At 48.0% G+C, this 20761-nt stretch overlaps 1 protein-coding gene across 5 annotated transcripts in view; it reads left to right on the top strand.

The window, feature by feature from the left end:
• Positions 1-4107: 4107 nt before the first annotated feature.
• The window catches only part of MPP2 (membrane palmitoylated protein 2), a 36028-nt gene continuing 19374 nt past the window's right edge, over positions 4108-20761 (top strand). For 2 of the 5 annotated variants that reach the window (XM_027873040.1, XM_027873037.1), the window contains exons 1-4: positions 4108-4194; positions 6423-6502; positions 8155-8220; positions 16869-16987. In XM_027873040.1, coding sequence (XP_027728841.1) covers positions 8190-8220; positions 16869-16987 — 150 coding nt within the window. In that variant the 5' untranslated portion in view covers positions 4108-4194; positions 6423-6502; positions 8155-8189. Of the gene's footprint in view, positions 4195-6422; positions 6507-8154; positions 8221-14131; positions 14214-16868; positions 16988-20761 lie in introns of those variants that run through there. The other 3 variants (XM_027873039.1, XM_027873038.1, XM_027873036.1) reach the window with 3 other exon arrangements.

Raw genomic sequence — 20761 nt, 5'->3', positions numbered from 1 at the left:
ATACAGTAGCTTCCTATTTTAACTAATTATTCTTGGTTAGACCAGAGTTCAAATCCTGCCTCAGACATATTCTGGTGGTGTGACCATGGGCAAGTCACTTAACTTCCTTTAGGCTCAGTTTCCTCTTCTCTAAAATGGAGATAATAATAGCATTTGCCTTCCAGAGCTGTTGTAAGGATTAAATGAGTAAATATATATATGTGTATATATATGTATATGAGTGCTTTGCAAACTTTAAAGTGTCATGCTTTTATTATTAGTGCTATTTAGGTTCTGAGAGAGGTGAGTTGGATAGTCTTTGAATAAGGCAGAACTCTCCTGACACATTACTATTGGCCCTGTGACCAAATCATTTAAACCCTTAGTACCCCAGGTCTTAGTGGACCAAAAATGTCTGAGCAGTTACTAATCTGCTTTGGGTAGAGCAAACAGGAGTTTCTGACTTCAAAGAAATACATCAGCAAAAACCAAACCTCAAAAAACCCCTAAAACCCAACCCCCAAACTCTAGATTTTAAGCTCAGTTGTTTCTGTGCTTCTGAAAGATTGAATTTGAGCATCTTAGGGCACCCATTACAGTGCCCTGGTAATGGCTCTATCAGACTGTTTCCTTCCTCTTTTGGTCCAGACTTTCAGCTCTAACCATCAATGAATTTTTAAGTCTATTAAGGCAAGGATTTCATTTTATAATTCTCTACTTATCTCATATATTAAAGAAAACAATCAGATAACTGGGCTGGGTAAACCTATAAAAAATAACAGGGGCCTATCTCCCCAGGAAGACTCATCTTCCTGAGTTCAAATCTGGCCTCAGACATTTACCAGCTGTGTGACCCTGGACAAGTCACTTAACCCTTTGTCTTCAGTTTCCTCATCTGTAAAATGAGCTGGAGAAGGAAATGGCAAACCACTCCAGTATTTTTGCCAAGAAAACCCCAAATGGGGTCACGGAGAGCTGAATATAACTGAAAATTACTGAACAATAACAGCAATCTCTCAGACGTGTTAACTGATGAGTCCAGAATTTGAGAGTTCTATCTCCTCCCTCTTCTACCCCCCGCCCCAATCTTATCTCATTCTTTGAGGAATAAAGGACTGGGCTTGTGGGTTGTGATGGGACAGTGGTTGATTTACTGAACCATAGACCAGGAGGGGGGACTCTGAGCCTATTTTCTGTGCTCTCCCCACTAGATATAAACAGCTAGAAGGCCTTTAGCCAGGAAAAGAAGACTAGGTACAGGCAGTTGGCATAGGCTGACTATAGAGGGGCCCTCTCTGGGTCAGAATAGAGGTAGTCAGCCCCTAAGGTTATAGATCTGAAGCTGGAAGGTATCTTAAAAGTCCTATGTTTCAACCCCCACACTTTACAGATGAGGAAACTGAGGCCCAGAGATATTAAGGATCTTGCCCAATATCACATGGGTTGGAAGTACCATGGTTAAGATTTGAACTCAGGTCCCCTGTAACTCCAAGTTCACAGCTCTTTCCATCCTACAGCCTCCAGCAGAAGACTCTGGCAAACTTAACATCTCAGAGAGGAAAGAGTTAATGAGACAAATCTCAGACAGGTCTCTCTGCCCACGACCCAGAATGGGCCCAGAAGAGAGAAGCTCTTTAGCTGGGTTGGGAACCTGGGTATCCAAATCAATTGTCAGGTCATCTCCTTTCTTCCCAGGCTCTGAGTCTCATTTATGGAACCCTTCTCTCAGTTCTGTCCTTCACTGGATGGGACCCATGTCTATATCCAAAAGCTGAGAGTCAATAAGAATTCCCTAAGGAGAGGATAGAGGGCAGTATAGAATGCAGGCAGTTACAGGCAGTGTAGCCAAAATTCCATTAATATCTGTTTTTATTGTGGTTTTAAAAAAATTAATTAGTTTTTAGTTTTCAACATTCACTTTTATAAGATTTTGAGTTCTAAATTTTACCCTCTTTCCCTTCCCCTCTTCCCAAGACAGCATTCAATCTGATATAGGCTACAGTACAATCATATTAAACATATCTTATTGTGGTTTTTTAAATGTTTCACTTTTGCCCTCAAATATTGGTTCCTTAAAACAGATTTTTCTGAGATCAGAATAAAGAAATGACTCTAGAGACTTCCAGAACCTCTTCCCTCTTCAACTTTTTGACAGCCTCTAGCACTTATCACAGTGCCTAGCGCAAAAGCTTATTGACTGATTGACATTATATTTAAGGTTAGATTGTTTCTAGGTATTGATTAGTTTTGCCTTTCCCCTACCCTCTTCTTTCTTTTTTTCTTTTTTCAAATTGTTTATAATAAAGGAAGTCCCTCTGGGAGAGGGAATGGGGAGAAATACAGTGGAAACCTAAGCAATGTAAAAAAAAAAAGATATTAAATGGTATTTTAATTTTTGCTTTTTAAAATTATGATCCTAGGTTGGACACCACCCTCTGTCCTGTAAGCCTGGGATAGGAGGATATTCATCTCCATCCCAAATCCCTACACTGTGGAATGTGAAACGATGGAAAGCAAATTGGCTGGAGTGTTAGAGGACCTGGGGTTCGGACCCACCTCTGACACTACCCATGTGACCTTGAGCAAGCCCCTTCATATGTCTTGGCCTCAGTTTCCTCATTTGTAAAACGAGGGGGTAGGACTAGGTAACCTCTACGTCTCTTTCGGCGTTAAAGCTATGATTCTACGATTTTTCAGGGATCATCTGATTCCTATGCCCCGGGCTTGGCAGGGAAAGCCTTCTTGGGGATCTCCAAGCACGCTTCCAGGTAAGAGTTCATTTCTAGGGGGCAACTAGATGGCTCAGTAGACACAGTGCTGGCCCTGCAAGTCAGGAGGACCTGAGTTCAAATTCAGTCTCAGACACTTACTAGCTGTGTGATCCTGGGCAAGTCACTTAACCCTAACTGCCAAAAAAAAAAGTTCATTTCTGCCACGCAGCTCTGAGAGTAAGGAAGGAGGTTAAAAAATATCTACTAATTAGCAAGGCAACAAGACCCATATCCAGAGCCATTTGGCCCGAAATTCCCAAGCGCCTAAGTGACAGAGGTTGGAACCGAACCTCAGCTCAAGCTTCCAAATTCCCCACTACCTATATGCCCTAGGACCGAGCATGCGTCCAGTGACTTAGAGTAGAACCTGGGGCGGGGCGAGAGGCTGTTTAACTCTTCATTAGGTGCCCGGAGGCGGGGGGTGGAGGGAGGCAGTGGAGCAATCTTCTGGGGCCCTACAGCTGGAGATCTGGGAGGGCCTTAAGTTAGAGCTCATCCATTCTCTCCGAGTGGATAGTTTAGGAGCCTGAGGCTCAGAAAAGGAAGTGATTTACCCAAGATTACCTAGCTAGTAAAATAACAGAACTAGAATTCGAACACAGGTCCTGGGACTCCAGGCTCAGGGCTATTTGCCCTACACTGCCCTCTCCCCCTGCGTGCCTGAAGACAGGTCACGTTAGTCTTCCTGCTCCTGGTTCTAGTCTCTCTTTGAAGGCCAACTCTTCCTATTTTTGAAGTATGGGACCCTGATGTCCCCAGCTGTCAGGGTTCTGCTAGAACAGAACTTCCAGTTCCCTGAAGACCTGGGTTCAAATTCTGCTTCAATAGCTCCTGGACAAGTCGTTAAGCTACTTTGTGCCTCAGTTTCTTCATCTGTAAAACAGAGGGGGTTGGATTCAATGGCTTTGTAAGGTCCCTTCTAGATTCTTTGCATGTGTGTGTCCCAAATCTTCTCACCCACACTCCTTGGGAGGGATGGGAATATTGAAGTAGGGAGGAAAAAGGTGAGGGAGTCATTCAACCTTTTTTCCCCCGTAGCCCTTAAGTACCCGTCCCCTCCCTGAAGCCTGGTAGGAGGGTGGGCATGACGAGATAGTCCGAAGTCTTTGCTCATCGCCCCTTTAAGAGATTCCCTAAATACCAAGGGAAGGTTTCGGGGCTCAACCCGCCTCCTTCCCCTCCTCCCCTTTCAGCTCCTTTCTCAAAGCTGGGAAGCCAGTCTCTGGCCATGCCCCGCCTAGCCTCACCACTCGGGTTCCGAGATTCTGTCCCTCCGCCCATTATTCCAGCTGAAGGCCCCCACCCCCGCCCGACGCGCGCCCCCTCTCTTTTTCTAGGAAGCATTGCCGCTTTAAGAGCGAGGAGAGATTGACAAGCTCGAAGAGCCGCGGAGAACAGAGGCAGAGCCGGAGCTGCTAGGAGCAAAAGACTCCCCGGGGCGCAGGTAGGCGTCCTCCTTCCCTCTACCCTTTTCTTAGCCCTGGGCCCTTGTACACAGTGCTAGGGCTCTGTCTTCTTCTCTGCCCTAGTGCATACTCGAGATGCACAAGATTAGACTCTAGTCAAGGGGGCGCTGGCACCCCGCTCATGCCACCCCCTCCCCATACCGACAGCCCCCAGCCAGTCATCCATCTGGCCCCTCCCAGAGGAATCTTCTACCCCAGACCCTTTTCTCAGGGCTCCCTGAGAGGGAGGGAGAATATAAGGAGAGGGCTGACATCCCATGTGAGCCCTCCTCCTTCAGTCTGGCCGTCTTCCTGTTGATTCTCCTTGCCTAGGACTCCAGAGGGATGGGGATGTAGGGGGTGGCACCGGGAGACCTCCCCTAGCCACCATGCGAAGGGCTCTGAGGTGACGTCAAGAGGCACGGGTGTTGGGGAGCTGATATCTGAGTGACATCTGGGGCACTGGGTACCCCATAAATGCTATTCCAATCAAGATTGTCAGAACATTACGTTACATAAGGGTCGCCTTGCCCCATCTACCCCGCCCTCCCCCCAATCCACTCCATCTCCCAGGCTTGGGGGAGAGTAGAGCTTGATGGAAGGTGGAAGGCAAGGGATAGAGACCACTTTGGGTGCCCTTGGTACCTTGTGTCCTCCAGTGAGGACGACCCTGCAGGGGCAGGTTTGCCTCCTGGTGCCTTTGGGGTTGGGAGATTGATTGATCTCTATTGGGAGTGGAGCTGGGAGATGGGGAGGCTATTCGCAATTACTTGGAATGGGATGACCAGGGAAAGTGGGAGGGGGGATCAGGGACCCAGGACTGGGGGTTGCTGAGGGGATACCGCAACTGAGGCGGGCAAGGACTATGGTGTGACCTCATCGGTTCTTCTCCCTCAGGCACTCAAGATGCTGTTTCTTTTTATCGTGCACAACACTCGCACCCCCTTCCCAGGTCCTAGTGCCGGGAGTGTTTGGAGGTTGGAGGAGTGGGGGGAGCAGTAGGAATGGGAAGGAGAGGGAGCGGGGACTGGGACAGGGGAACCTGGCGGCCAGTCTGTCCTTTTGACAGTGGTAGCCAAGCCCTCAGTCCATGTGACCTCGGTCAGTTCAGCTTCTCTTTTATCTCTGTTATCCATGGAAAGGAGGGCGGGTATAGTAAGGCCATTCTTTTCTCTGAGTACCCTCTCCCCTTCCAACTTCCCTCCTCTCATTCAGGGAGTAGCAATCAGAAGATTTAAAAGGATCAGTTATTACTCCACACTTCCATTTTTTACAGAAAAGGCAACTGAGTCCTTTACAGAATGTATAGGGATCTGGGAAGATGGCGGAGGTGGGGGTGGGGGTGGGTTCAGGGTAATGCTTATCTCTCCCTGTTACAGGGAATTCTCGGAGAATCACTTGTAGTTGAGACTTCTGAGACCCCATCCTATCTCATCTTTCCTGGGGCTTTAGCATCCCCAAACCTGTTAATTTCCAGTGCCTGAAGCATTGGTGGTGGTGGTGGTGGTAGAAGAGGGTTTTGATGCTCGGAGGTGTGGCTACAGATTGGGGAGAAGGTGGAAGAGGGCACCTGTGCCTGACTTTCTCTAGAATGTGGAAAACATTTTCCCAGCTGTGTTAGAGACCCAAGACTTTGGCACTGGACCAGGCTGACTGGCTGAACTGGCATTGAGGTTTCTGCTTTACCACAGCCCTCACTCCACTCCCTTGGGAGGGTTGGGGCTGAACTGGGGGGTGGAGGGGGGCGGGAAGGAAGAGAAAGGGAATTGAAATCGTGGGAAACAGCCTTCCACCCAGAACGGATCCAGCACTTGGTGGGGATAGGCCAGATAATGCAGGGGCACGAGCTAGAAGGCTCTCTTCTCACCCCCTGCCCACCCTTAGCACACATGCCTTTTGGGGAGGGAGTTATCTTGAGTTACCTTTGTATTAGACTGGCCCATCTCTAATCAGGTACCACCAGCTGGCAGGTATTGGGGAGGTGAAGAAAATTCCAGTGGGAAAGTAGAACCAGGAAGCAAGAGTTATCTCCACTGTACTGCAAAGGGGGGGGACAGTGTCTGGTATTCTGCCTGCTGAAATGAGGTCTCCCCAGATCCCGCCCAGGCTGAGTATTGTCTTGAGAGCCCTTCTTTCTCTGGACCTTCTCTCCAACCATACTCTTGGATTCCTGGGAGCAGAGAGGGGCTAAGAAGGGTTTTCACGCCTCCTCCTGATTTTCTTACAGTGCCCAGCTGAGCATAGGACCAGCTCAAGCCCAGAGAGGCCCACTCTTCTGGGGGTGGAGAAGAGAGCTGGAGTGACCAGATAAGTCTCTGAAAAGATTTTTTTTTTGGGGGGGAGAACATTAAAGTTCAAGCATATCTCTTCTCCTCTCCAGGACACAGAACACACTGGGCATCATGCCTCACAGTGGGCATTGCCAACAGGCTTCTGAGTTTCTCTCTAACCTGCGGGGGGGGGGGGGGGAGGCCCAATTCCCTCATCCTTTCTGTATGAGCCACAGGCTCCTGTTGCCATGACAACTGGGAATTAGAGTTTTATCTGGCAGCCCAACCCCTCCCTTAGAGCTTTGGTGGGGGAAGGAAAGATGATCATTGGGTATACTATTCCCATTCTCTTCTGCCTGAGGGGAGGTGTGGGTGCCTAAATTCTCCCCTTCTCTACCCCTGTCCCAAGTCTGTTGAATTTTTAAAAAATCCTCTGGCACAGGGTGAGCACAGGCCCCAGACTGTGGGCACCTGCTAGGGAGGGCATCAAAGGGAATCTGGTAACTTCAGGCTTCATAGATGACTATGACTCTACTTGCTTTAATTCTTCACGTGGTATCACTCTATTTCTGTTAGAGTTTATAGAGGGCTTTGAGATCTTGGAAGGGCCTTGGAAAGAGAGAAGACAAAGATACCTCTCTGATAGAAAAGTTTACTTTTGTGACAGTGTGGGGGGCGGGGTGTAGGTTTGCTCCCAGCTGCCCTTTCAAGGACCACAGAGAAAATTTATCTTAACTAGATCATAGATTTAGATCCCGAAAGGACATTAGGGCCCATCTGGTCCAACCCCTTTGTTTTACAGATCAGAAAACTGAGGCTCAGAAATTTGTTCTAGGTCACACAGGTAGTAAGTAGCAGAAGCAAGACTCAGATCTAGGTTCTCTGATGCCAAATCCTGAACTTTCTCAGATCTGGGTTCTCTAATGTCAAATCCAGAACTGTCTCAGATCTAGGTTCTCTGATGCCAAATCCAGAACTGTCTCAGATCTAGGTTCTCTGATGCCAAATCCTGAACTTTCTCAGATCTAGGTTCTCTGATGCCAAATCCAGAACTGTCTCAGATCTAGGTTCTCTGATGCCAAATCCTGAACTTTCTCAGATCTAGGTTCTCTAATGTCAAATCCAGAGCTATCTCAGATCTAGGTTCTCTGATGCCAAATCCAGAACTCTCTCAGATTTAGGTTCTCTGATGCCAAATCCTGAACTGTCTCACATCTACGTTCTCTGATGCCAAATCCAGAATTATCTCAAATCTAGGTTCCCTGGTGCCAAATCCAGAAATGTCTCAGATCTACCTTCTCTGATGCCAAATCCAGAACTGTTTTCTTCACACCATATTGTCACACTGACTTGCTGTCTTAGTTCACCTTCAGGTTCCCTTTATCTCCTCCTCCACCACATTCCCCCCTTTTCCCCACAGACAGACAGGGTTTGGGATTCTTCTCTAGGGCAGTGCATTCTGCTTCCTACCCCTAGCACATCTCTCCTCTGTCTCTTATTGCATCATGGGGCTGCTTTTGGGGGTCCTGGGCTAGAGTATCAAGAGAGGAGAGTGATGAGTGGCAGACATCCTGGGTATCAGTAGACCCATCAGAAGCTCAAAAGCTTCCCAATATGGCAATGCCTTGTCCCTCCTTTTCCTTTTAGTCCAACCCCTTATTTTTCTCACCATCTCTTCTCTCTCTCCACAGGAGAACTGCCTGACAACCACAGCTGTCCTCATCATGCCAGTTGCTGCTACCAACTCTGAGTCTGGTAAGGGGGTAGGGTGTCCCTTCAGTTAGGACTCTTCTTTTGTGGCCATAGAGGGCATTAACAGTGGGTGCAAAGGGGATGAGGAAGTCCCCCACCTAACAGTGTCCAGAATTTGGAGACTAGTGGTAGCCAGGCAACCACTTGGGCAGAACATAGGTGCCTGTGAGAAGTGGCACCAAGGAAAGGCAACAGTCTCCCCAGAGGCAGCCTGGTAAATCCCATGTTGTTGTTATTGTTGTTGCTGTTCAGTCATTTCAGTCGTGTCCCCCATGTGACTTATGACCCCATGTGAACTTTTATTTGGCAAAGATACTAAAGTGGTTGCCAGGAAACTAAGGCAAACAGGGGTAAATGACTTACCCAGGGTCACACAGCTAGTAAATGCCTGAGGCTAGATTTGAACCTAGCTGCTCAGGTGATGGATTAGGGGGATTTAGGCCATTGGACTCTCTTCCCCCAGGAAGAGGGCAAATTCAAATCTCCTCCTCAGACTCATTCATTCACTCGGCATTTGTTCCATTGCCCTATACTGTAAGATATACAAAGATACATCAAGTAATTCAATACATTTAACAAGCAAACATTTATTGTGTGAAAAACACTGAGAAGGAGAGACAGGCCCCCTACCTTTGGACCACTTCAGACTGGAAAGGGAGATAAGGTATATACAAAGATAAATATGATACAGAGTGAAATATGACAAGTACTACAGAGAGATATAAAAAGGCATGAGAGATCCATGAGAAGAGGGAGATTACTTCCAGCTGGGAGGATTAGGGAAGGCTTCCTGAAAGCAATAGCATTTGAACTTCAGGGGCCTCAGGGTGAATGGGATTTCAAAAGATGGGGGACAGGTTGGGGAGAGGGACCAGGGAACATAAACAAACCCATGGAGGAAGGAAAGCATGGTCCAGGGCTGGGCAACCTGTGGCCTTGAGGCTACTTGTGGCCCTCTAGGTCCTTTTGTGTGGCCTTTTGACTGATTCAGGTCACACTTGAGGACCTAGAGGGCCACATGTGGCCTCAAGACTGAAGGTTCCCTGCCCCTGGCATGGTCCATACTCTAGGAATAGTGAATAGGCTCATTTGACTAGAGTGTAAAGTTCTCAAAGCAGAAGACTATAAGATTAAGCTAAAAAGACAGACTAGAATCACATGTTGGAGAGCCTTGAGTGCCAGGCTAAGAGTTTGGACTTTATCTGTGACCAATAAGGAACTGTTGAAAGCTTTTGAAGAAGGAAGTGATGGGATCCATGTTTTAGAAAGAATTTGTCATTTAGTTACGTCTGACCCCGTTTGGGATTTTCTTGGCAAAGATACTGGAGTGGTTTGCCATTTCCTTCTCTAGCTCATCTTACAGATGAGGAACTGAGGCAAACAGGGTGAAGTGACTTGCCCAGGGTCACACAGCTAGTAAGTGTCTAAGGTCAGATTTGAACTCAGGTCTTCCTGACTTTAGGCCTGGCACTCTATCCACTGCACCATGTAGTTGCCCTTTAGAAAGAATCCTCTGGTATTAGTATTGAGGATAGATTGAGGGTGAGAGAGACTTGAGGTGGGGACACTGGCTATTCTAATGTGGTAAAATACAGTCCTTCACTTCAAGGATCTTCTAATCCGGTAGAGGAGATAAAATAGTTTCACAGATAACTACAATACAAGGTCTGTGTGGTAAATGTCCTATGAGTGATAGAGATAAGAGAGAGACAGAGACAGAGACAGAGAAAGACAGAGAGAGACAGAAAGACGGAGACAGAGAAAGGGAGAGAGACAGAGAGACAGAGAGAGAGGGAGGGGAGAGAGAGAGAGACAGAGAGACAGAGAGAGGGACAGAGAGACAGAGAGTCAGAGAGTGAGACAGAGACAGAGAGAGAACGGGGAAAGGGGGGAGGGGAGAGAGATCTTCACTGAGGTGGTCAAGAAAAGTATTAGGGAGGAAGGAGGGTTTGGGCTGGATCTTGAAATCTGGGTAGCTAGTCAACTAGTATTTATCAAACATCCACTATGTACAAGGCTAAGAGCTGAGGCTACAAAGAAAGGCAAAAAGCAATCCCTCTCCCAAGGAGCTCATTGTCCAAGGAGGGGCTTTTGTCCAGGGGACTGTGGCAGAGAGGTCATTCTAGATAGAGGGAAGGCCATGAGCAAAACGCTGAGGTGGACAGTGGAGAGACTGTCTGGCATAGAGGCTTCCTGTGGAGGAGGTGAAGTTGAAGAAGCGCTTTGGGTCCATGTTGCAGACCTTAATACCAGACCAGAGGATTTGGGGGCTAGGAAGGACTGAGCAGGGAAGTTAGTGGCTCAGGCATATAAACCACTGCTCGAATAAGGACAAGACCTACTACCTTCCCGGTCTTATGGGGGGTTCACCTGCCTTAGTGGCACCACTCAGGAGTCCACCTAATCACTCCTCTCTCACCCACCTACCCACCCACCCAATAGCTCTGTCAGTCCCTGATGCCAAAGCTTGCCCTGTGCTTAGTATAAGAAATAGGGAAATTATCTCCCTCTCCCCCTACCTCATTACTAACAGGTCTGAGTGAGATTGAGGTGTATGACCGTGATTCTGCTCACTCAGCCATATACATCCATAATAATAGCTAGCACTTTAAGGTTCTCAAAGTGCTTAATGTATATCATCTCATTTGATTCTCATAACATCCATGAGAAATGCTATTAGCATCTCTATTTTACAGATAGTAAAAACTGAGGCTATGAAAAGCTAAGTGACTTTAACCAGTGACTTTAACTCTGTCTCTAGACCAACTTTAACTTAGTCTGTGTAACCAGGGTCACATAGCTGGTAAGTCTCTGAAGCAGAATTTGAACTCGGGTCTTCTTGATTATTAAGTCTAATGCTCTCTCCACTGGACCACCTGGTTGCCTCATTTGGCTTTCAAGCTCTGACCCTTTGATTCCAAGCCTTATATATAGATTTTCTCTTCTTGGATACAGATCTTGGGCCTCCCCTCTTCCCTGTCCATACTGGGATTGGTGCTGGCTCTCTGCCACTGAATGCAGCAGTACAGGCCTGTGTCCTGTGCCTCAGGGATCACACTGCCTCACCCACTTGGGTGCCCCTCGGTTCTGTGCCCACTTCTGTGCCTGCACTCCTTTGCCTCCCTCCTGGTGCCTTTGAGGGCTCTTCTGTAAGCTGCTTATGGGCTAATTAAACCCATCCCCCTGAGCTGATGATTAGGGACAGTAATCCTGGACCGTCCAGTAAATCCATTAATGGCATGGGGAGAAGAGAGTGGGGGTGGGGTGTCATGGCCAGGGTGGGTTGTAGGCATGCCAGAGGTCTTGATCTCTGCCCAGTGAAGCTGAGGCAGATTGAGGACCAGTACTGTCCGATAGGGGTGTGGCAGAGCTGGGGAGGAGCAGACCACAGAGCCAAGAGAAGGGGGTGGTGGAAAACTCCGTCACCTCCCCAAACACCTCCCATAAGGGACTTCTTCAGGGTTCCTAGAACAAGGTCTCAGAATGGGGGGCTTCCAGCTCTGTCCATTGGTCTTGGGTTAGCAGGAAAGAGGAAAAAGGGACATTTAGGAGGAAGTATGAACTCCTCTCTCTGGGTCCGTGCCTTGAAACTAGTGCTACCTGGGGGTCCTTTCTTTACCTAGAATCCTAAACTAATGGTGCCATGGTGGTGGTGAGATCCCAGGATCCCAGATCCAGGACAGTCAGCTAGTCCAAACCCCTCATTTTGCAGATGATTAAACTGAGGTCCAGGGTGGTTGATAGACTTGCCCAGGATCAGACAGGTAGTAATAGTGCTAAAATTTGAACTCAGATCTCATGACTCCAAACCCAACACCCTTTCTGCTATGCCCTCTCACCCTCAACAGTTTGCCCTGCCCATTTGAATCATAGGATTTAGAGCAAGAAGGGACTTTTGTTGTTGTTGAGTCATTTCAGTTGTGTCTGACTCTTCATGACCCGATTTGGGGTTTTCTTTTTTTTTTAATTTTTTTTTTTGCTAGGCAATGGGGTAAGTGACTTGCCTAGGGGTCACACAGCTAGTGAATGTTTTGTGTCTGAGATCAGATTTGAACTCAAGTCCTCCTGAGTCCAGGGCTGGTGCTCTATCCACTGGATTTGGGGTTTTCTTGGCAAATATACTTGAGTGGTTTGCCACTTCCTTCTTCAGTTCCTTTTACAGATGAGGAAACTGAGGCAAACAGGGTTAAGTGACTTGCCCAGGGTCACATAGCTTATAAGTGTCTGAGGCCGGATTTGAACTTAGGTCCTCCTGACCCTAGGCCCAGAGCTCTATCCACTGTGCCACCTAGCTGCCCCACTGTATTTTTCACTGCAGGCTTATTAGAAATAACAACTTGGGGGGTGGGGAGTAGAGTTGGGGTCCAATATTCCTGTCTATCTGGGGGAGGGATGCTTCTTTATTTAACTCTTTTCTACCCTGCCCTTTCTACTCTATTGGATTATCTAGAAAAATATAAGTGGGCTCTGCTATTTCTTTTTGTCTTATTTAAAGGCAGCTGGGCTTCTGGCAGACAGCAGCTTGTAAAGGGTTAAAATGAGCAAGGCCCCTGCTCTGCCCTACTCCCCCCTCCATAATATCCTGATATACCCCAGAGGTCCCTTCCCTGGTCCCCTCCCTTCTCTCTTTTTTGATCCCAAAGAATTTGGGGTCATGGTTTTGCCTTTTCTCTTCTGATGGGCATGAGTGGGTGTGGGAGTGCCATGGGGTAGGCTTCTTCTTGGTAAAAACCCCTGCTGTTCTGGATTCGTCCATCTAGTCTCCTTCCCTTCTCTCAAGGTTATGGTGAAAGGGAGAGGGGAGGGGGAGGGAAACTTGGGGTCTGCAGGACTGTTTCCAGGCAGTGCTGTCCCTTTAAATCTGCTTCACATCCCTAGGTTAATGTCCTAATGTATAATCCTTCCTGCTGCCATGGCAACCAGGGGTGCTGTTCGACCCACTGCCACTCCTCCGGGAACAGCAGCAGCACCCTGGTGACCGCCCTCCCCGGGCACCTCAGGCATAGAATGAGGAGAGAAGGGCAAGGAACTGGCAAGAGCTCCTTCATCCTTCCTTCCCCCCACACCCCTTCTGGATGGTGAAAGAGAGGAATTCACCCTTTCCTCTTCCTCCATTCCAAAATGCCAATCATCGTCAGACAGGCGGCCCCTTGCCCATCTCCCAGGGGAGGAAGAAATGATTGAGGAGGAAGACTGAGGACTGAGTTTGCTGATTTTGTTGGCTGGGAAGGGGGAATTGGAGGCGGAGCTCAATTAAGCCCATCTCTGTGCCAGACTCAGTACCCATCAGTCCTTGGCAAGAGCTGGGGGGTCATTCCTGGGCCATCTTCTTTGGCTGGGTTAAGAGCAGAGAAGATCAGGGAATTGGGAGGAGGTGAGCTTGGAAGGGATCCTGGGGTGGGAGAGGGTGGTGGAACAGGAGCTTCTGGAGCTGTGGTGGGGGCCCCCTGGAAGTGGGGGATTTGGGGATTTGGGGTGTGGGATGTTTCAAGGGAAGGGAAGAGGAAGGAGAAAGTGAGGATGAAGGTCCCCCTCCCTCTCTATGACTAGGTCTTCCTGTGCCAGGTTTGTGGAGAGGTGGGGCGGGGAGGGGGTGGTCCTCTGGGCACTGTGCCAGTCCTGGGGGGTGGAACCATGCCTGTTTTCCCCAACCTCCTCACAGATCTAAACGGGGGAGAGGCTGCCCCTTAGAAGAAGAGACTCCACATCTCCCCCCGCCTCCTCATTCTAGCTTCTGCCAATCAGGAACGCCCCAGAGGCAGCTGAGCTCTACCATTGGCTAGCCCCTTGGAGGGGCTCCTGGGGTCCCTCCTTCCCCAGGCTTAGTACCTTCAGGTTGGGAGGGTGGCAGACAGCAGTAGCTACTGCAGCACTCAGGGCTGGGGGGCAGGGAACAGGAGGGGGCCGGGCAGCTATGGCGGGCAGCCCAGTCAGCGGTGCCTCCTTGGAGGGCATATCCCTGGGCTCCTCGGAGGAAGCAGAGCTCCGGAGGGAAGGTAGGGGAGAAAGAGGTGGGATTGGGGCTGAAGGGAGCGTTGCCAGATGTGACCACCCAGAGCAGCCATGAAGGCGGTGGGGGCAGGGTGCACCCTTCTCCTGCCCAATCTTCCTGGGTCAGAGGAGGAGATCCCTTTCTCCCTGGTCTATAGAGGTTGGTGAAGGTGGCATCTGCTGTATCTGAGTAAGTGGCATGGGGACTTGATTAAAGAGGGAAGCCAGAGAGGTAATTCTCTCTCAGCTCTTCTGTCTATGACCACCATCCAATCCAATCCAACCAACAGGCATTTAAGAGCCTACTATGTGCAGGATATTGTGCTAGGAACTGAGGATAAAAAGACAGAATGGAAAACCAGCCAATGCCATTAGAAAAAATTCATCATGGGCGGAATACACCTTACCCTTACTCTCTTGAAAAGGTGTGACCACTTCAGTCTTGGATGTACTAGGGATTGGTCAGATTCACACAGACAACTGGAAAGGAAGGCTGTTAAGCCAGGGAGAAGGACCTACCCCTGAGGAGTAGTGCATTAAGAGGGAATGGGGGCATGGAGGGATAGCAGGGGAGATCTGAGCTACCCCACCCAGGGGCACTGGCAAAGTAGGTGGTGAGGCAGTTCACACCTGCTCCTTCTTTATCTGTGCAGAGTATTTCCTTAGTATTTCAGAGTTGAGGGAATCTAGCCCAACCCCTTACTTATACAGGGGGGCAAACTTAGGCCTAGGGAAGGGACTACTGACCTGTTGCCCTATAGCTGGTAAGTGGCAGAGATAAGGCTCAAACCCAGGTCCCATGCAGCTTCCCTCTGGTATCTGTCCTGGGATGTGGCATGGTGGTGATTGTGAATCCACAGAATGAGAGAAAAAACCTAGAGGTGGCATAGGGAGACTTAAGGTGCATCAGGTCTAGAAACCCTAAAAAATTAGGGAAACGGGCTGGATGAGAAAGGCATTTCCAAGGAAAATGAGGCAGGGAGGAGAGGGAAGGGGAAAAGAGGAAAGTGGGAGAGGGGAGGTCCATTGCTGTCATCCTGATCAAGTCACCCACTGACTCTGTGCCTTAGCCCCCATTAAAGGAGGGGAGCAGTGACAGGAGCAGGCAGGGGTGCCAGGGGCTGTCTCCACGCCCCTCCGCTTGGGTGCTGGTGCAGATGCTGGTGTGGGTGGCATGGTGGGGCTGGGTAATGATACCCCCTGCTCATCTCTACTCCCAGCTGGGTACACCCAACTTTCCCCCCTCTCCCTCATTCTGAAACTTGCTTCTTTCCTATGCCCAGCCTGCATACACTCAGCTCATACCTCATGGAGCACGGTGAGCACGGCTGGCACATCTCTGGTATTCCAGTTGTCCTCACACATCTCCTCATGTTCATAGTCATGTCTAGGCCATGGCTGAGACTTGGAAGTGTACTTAGACAAGTATATTCTCCAGTCCCTGTGCTGATTTAGACTGCTTTCTGGCCTCTCTCCACAAGTGTTTAGAGTCACATACCACCATGGGCTTCAACGTGTCTAGACACGCCGGTCCCCTGCAAGAGCCAGGGGTTTAGAGTGGTCACACGTGCTGTTGCTGGTATCTGTGGGGTTTGGGGGAGGGTGAGAGGGAAAATGGAATTGGAGTCGAGTCTCTTTGCTTCTGAGCCTCAGTATTGTCCTCTGTAAAATGGTAATTGGCATTCAAATCCTCACAGATCTGTTGTGAGGAAACTACTTTGTAAACCTAAAAGTACTATATGAGTTACCATGTGACCATTAAATATACAGATGATGCAAGTTATTCAGGTCCTACTATTCCTACATATACTATATGAGTGCCTCCTCAGCATCAGGCCACATCCTGGGGCCCCTGCAGAGCATGGGCTGCCCTATTGGAGTTCAGCTGAGAATAGATAGGAGGAAGGGGATCATGGTGGGGGGGGGGTAGGTTAAAATCCAATTGACCATTACTCAGTGAAACCCTGGCAGAGATGCCTGCCAACTCTGCCTTAGTTCCTGGAGCCACGTGACTCTGTAGGCAGAGAATGGATCTTGGAATCTGACACTATTCCCTTGTACCTCCATGTGGACACACCCAGCGCGCGCGCACACACACACACACACACACACACACACACAGAGTTCCTCTTCTGACTGTGTTAACAGTCTTTCATCTGCTATACTTGGCATCACTCTGGGAGGTAGGGGTGGGGAGAGGGACCACAGGAAGTATCCACTTTTCCCACTAGCCCTCATCCCTGAGACCAGGAGGACATCTTCAGGGTCCAGGTATATGTGTCAGGCCCATCTTTTCCTATACTTGAGTAGCAGGGGTAAGCTCCCACCCCTATGGATATTTTAGAAAGCTATTCATTGATATCATTTCTGCCCCTTGGACCAAGCTTCCCCATTTGGTCTCAGTGGACAGCTAGTCAGAAACCATTTATTTTGCACATACCACGTACCAGGCAAGGTGCTAAGCTCTGGGGAGACAAAGGAAGGCTACTGCCTGGTTGCCTATGCTCACTCTCCTGGAAGAGGGCTGGAAATGTGGATATCCCCTCCTGCCCCTTCTGCCCTAGGAAAAGGTTGCCATGCAGTCTGACCCAGTTGCCCCTTCTACCCTCCTGGATTTGCCACCCACCTCTCTTCTGTTCTCCCTTTCCATCTTTCCACAGCTATGCAGCAAGTCCTAGACAACCTGGGGACCTTTCCCAATGCCACGGGCGCTGCTGAGTTAGACCTGATCTTCTTACGAGGAATCATGGAAAGTCCAATAGTAAGATCCTTGGCAAAGGTACAGTTCCACAGGGAGGTGGGCATGGGGGTGTGGTACACAGGGTAGGGGACTGGGGTGGAGAACTCAGTCCTGGTCCTAGGAGATAAGCTTTTGGATGTGCTACCCTGTGACCTTGGGAAGCTCTGCATTTCAAAATCTGGACACAGGGAGAGCTTGAGATGATGTGTGTCTACACTCATTCTTTTTGTTTTTTGTTTTTTGTTTTTTTGTGGAGGCAATTGGGGTTAAGTAACTTGCCCAGCATCACACAGCTAGTGTCTGAGGTCGGATTTGAACTCAGGTCCTCCTGATTCCAGAACCAGTGCTCTATCCACTGTACTACCTAGCTGCCCTGCGTGTACCCATTCTTGAGGCATGAAGTTGGGTGATTATAGGTGGAAATGCACCTCCCCTAAACCTGGCTTAGACAGTTTTTGTGGGGATCAGTATAATAACTGATAATTATAATCAGTTTGTGTAATAACCCTTCTTAATATGTGGCTGGGTGTGCTTGTGTCTATGTATGTTTCTATGCATTTGTGTGTCTGTCTGTCTGAAACCTCCAGAATTCATCCCAACGCCCCTTACCATCTTTGGACCGGTGGACTGCCTGTCTCAGAGTTCTATCTAGGCACAGCTGGCATCACCCAGGGTGGCATGGCTGTGCAGCTCACCCCAGGATGGGGCAGCAGGGAGTCTATCCCCTTCCTGCCTTCTCAGAGACTCTTTTGATGGGTCTGTAATCCCTGGAGGGGACCAGACCTCTTTAGCTGCAGTGAGGTGGTGAACCCAGAGACTTGGGTTGTCATTGTGCCAGAGAAGTGTATGTGAATGGATACGTGTGCAAGCATCTGTAGTCTACAGGTTAGAACGTCAATGTATTTGGCCAAAAGCCTACAAACCTTCCAGGAGCAAAAGTTCCGATACAAGGTAGGCCTCAGGGGAAGCTTCATAAAAAGCAGAGACAGCAAAATTCAGAAACGAGCAGAGTTAGACTAAGTTCCCAAGCGTGGAAATGAGTAGTGTGCCAGAGTTTATTTCCTATGCTATATAATCGAAGTCACCTTGTGAATGAACCTGTCCCACCTTGAATGACTTTTGCCTTGATTTCTGAAGCAGCTGGTATAGGGAGAGCCTCTTAAAAGGTTCATGTTATGTTTGTGCCAAACAGTAAATGGCATCGATTTCCCAGAATTATTCTTGAATACCTGCTGGTTGGAATTACACACCGGGAAGATTTGGGCAAGGTTCCAGAGACACAGGGCAAAAAGAAAAGAGAGTGGGTGGGTGTATGGGTGGCAGGGAGACTCTCCAGGCCAGGTGCTCCACAAATGTAGGTTTGCTGGGTTAGAGGAATCTGATGGCATCTGCCCTGGATCTTGGCAGTGGGCCTAGTCTGGAAATGGATAACTGTGGAGATTTGTCTGAGCTTGGAAAAGGTGAGATTGACCAGGGAGAAGCAACTATCTGTTCGTGGTCACTTTTAATTATTCTATACCACTTGGAGCAATATGGACTTTAATATAGTCAGTCTCAGGCAGGGCATTTTGAGCCAAAACCTAATCATGAAAATTAATTAGTGCCTGCTTGAAAAGTGACCTGGAAATCTGCATGCTTGGGTTGAAGTGGAAGCACCCTATGGGAGTGATACCTGGTGTTACAATTCTGTGCTCAAGGTTAACTGGGTGGCCCAGAAGAGCCCAGGGCTTGGGCCTAGAATCAGGAAGACCTGAGTTCAAATCTAGCCTCAGATACTTAGTAGATATGTGACCTCTGGGAGAGGCACTTGTCCTGTTTGCCTTCATTTCCTCATCTATAAAATAGGGATGAAAATAATACCTTCCTCCCAAGATTGTTGTGAGGATAAATGAGATAATATTTGCAAAGTGTGTTGCAAACCTGAAAGCACTATATAAATGCTAGCTATGTGCTATAAATGCTACGTGCCCTTTGGAAGAAGCTTTCAGTTTCTTAAAAAATTAATTATGAGTACACATCAGAGAGCAAAAGAAAACCTAGAAGGAAGCACAGAAAAACTGGGTTGCTTTAAAAACAATGTGTAGGATTTATTACATGGGTTCTTGAGAAATGGAAATGTATTGTATATTGAATCCTCTTTTATGTTTAGCTGTGTAGGTAGAAATGTTCTTTTTTTTTCTTTTCTCATTTTGTATTTAAATTTAAAATGAATAAAATTTTTTTAAAAAAGGAAAAAAATTATTTATGGCCCTGGAAACATAGATTCTATCTGAGAGGAGTATGTTTTCCCCTCTTACTTTCTGTGTAACCTTGGGCAAATCACATAACCCCCTGTACCTCAGTTTCCTCATTTGTAAAATGAAGGAGTTGAATTAAATGGCTTCCGAGGGCCTGGAGTCAGGAAGGCTCCTCTTTCAGAGTTCAAATCTGGCCTCAGACACTTGCTAGCTGTGTGACCCTGGGCAAGTCACTTAACCCTGTTTGCCTCAGTTTCCTCATCTATAAATGAGCTGGAGAAGGAAATGGCAAACCACTCCAGTATCTTGGCCAAGAAGACCCCAAAAGGAGTCACCTAGAGTCAGACATGACTGAAATGACTAGACAGCAACAACACCATCTCTCAGAGCGGCCCGTTGCATCTTTGGATGGATGCTTCTAATTGTTAGAAGGTTTTTCTGACTTCAAGGCCCTACTGATGGCTCCTGGGAAAAAAATAACACATCTATCCCCTCTTCCATGTGACACCCCTTCAAATACCTGAACAGTTACCATGTGCCCACTGGGTCTTCTCTTTTCTGGGCTAAATATTCCCAGTTTCCCAATATTCCTCACGGAACATGGACCATCCTGGTTGCCACTCTCTGCATACTCTCCAGTTCATCAATTTCCTTATTATAATAAGGCACGTTGAATTGAACACAGTATTCCTTATGTGGTCTCAGCAGGGCAGAGTGTAGAAGAACCTTCCTATCCCTGGAAGCTCTGCTCCTCAATGTGGCCCATAACTGACTTAGCTCTTTTGGTTACCACATCACACTGATGACGCCTGTTGAACTTGTGGTCCACTAACCCCCCTGGATCTTTTTCAAACAAATTTTTGCCTATCCATACCTTCCTCTATCCTGTACAATTGAGGCTGATATTTTGGACTCAAGTGTTAGTTTGTTGTTCAGTCATTTCAGTCGTGTCCGACTCTTTGTGACCCCATTCGGAGTTTTCTTGGCAGAGATACTGGAGTGGTTTGCCATTACTTCTCCAGTTCATTTTACAGATGGGGAGACTGAGGCAAACAGGGTTAAATAACTTGCCCAGGGTCACATAGCTAGTTTAAGTGTCTGAGGTTGGATTTGAACTCAGGAAGATGAGTCATCCTGACTCCAAGCTTGGTGCTGTCCACTGTGCCACCTAGCTGCCCAAATGTTAGACTTTACATTTATTCCTATTGAATTTCATCTTAATAGATTCATCCCAATGCTCTAGCCTGTCAGGGTCTTTTTGGATCTTGATGCCATCATCTATGTGTGTAACTGGCTCTCCTAGCTTTTTATGAGCCTACCATCTTTGTCTTCATCTATTTCCTCATTTAGTCTCTCTTTCCCTGATAATGAGATAGTGGATAGTCACATAGTATATACAGACCTGGCCTCAGAACCAGGCAGACCTGTTCCACTTCTTTCACATGGTAGCAATGTGACTCCCGGTCAGGTCAGTTAACATCGTAGGGCTCTAATAATAATCATAATTGCCAACCCTTATACTGCCCTTTAAGGTTTACACAGTCTTTTGTCTATTATTTTCTTTCTTTCTTTCTTT

Source organism: Vombatus ursinus, unplaced genomic scaffold, assembly GCF_900497805.2.
Source record: "Vombatus ursinus unplaced genomic scaffold, bare-nosed wombat genome assembly UNPS02014801.1, whole genome shotgun sequence".
NCBI lineage: Eukaryota > Metazoa > Chordata > Mammalia > Diprotodontia > Vombatidae > Vombatus > Vombatus ursinus.
The sequence above is the reverse complement of the archived record's forward strand: the minus strand, read 5'-3'. Positions and strand labels throughout refer to the sequence as shown.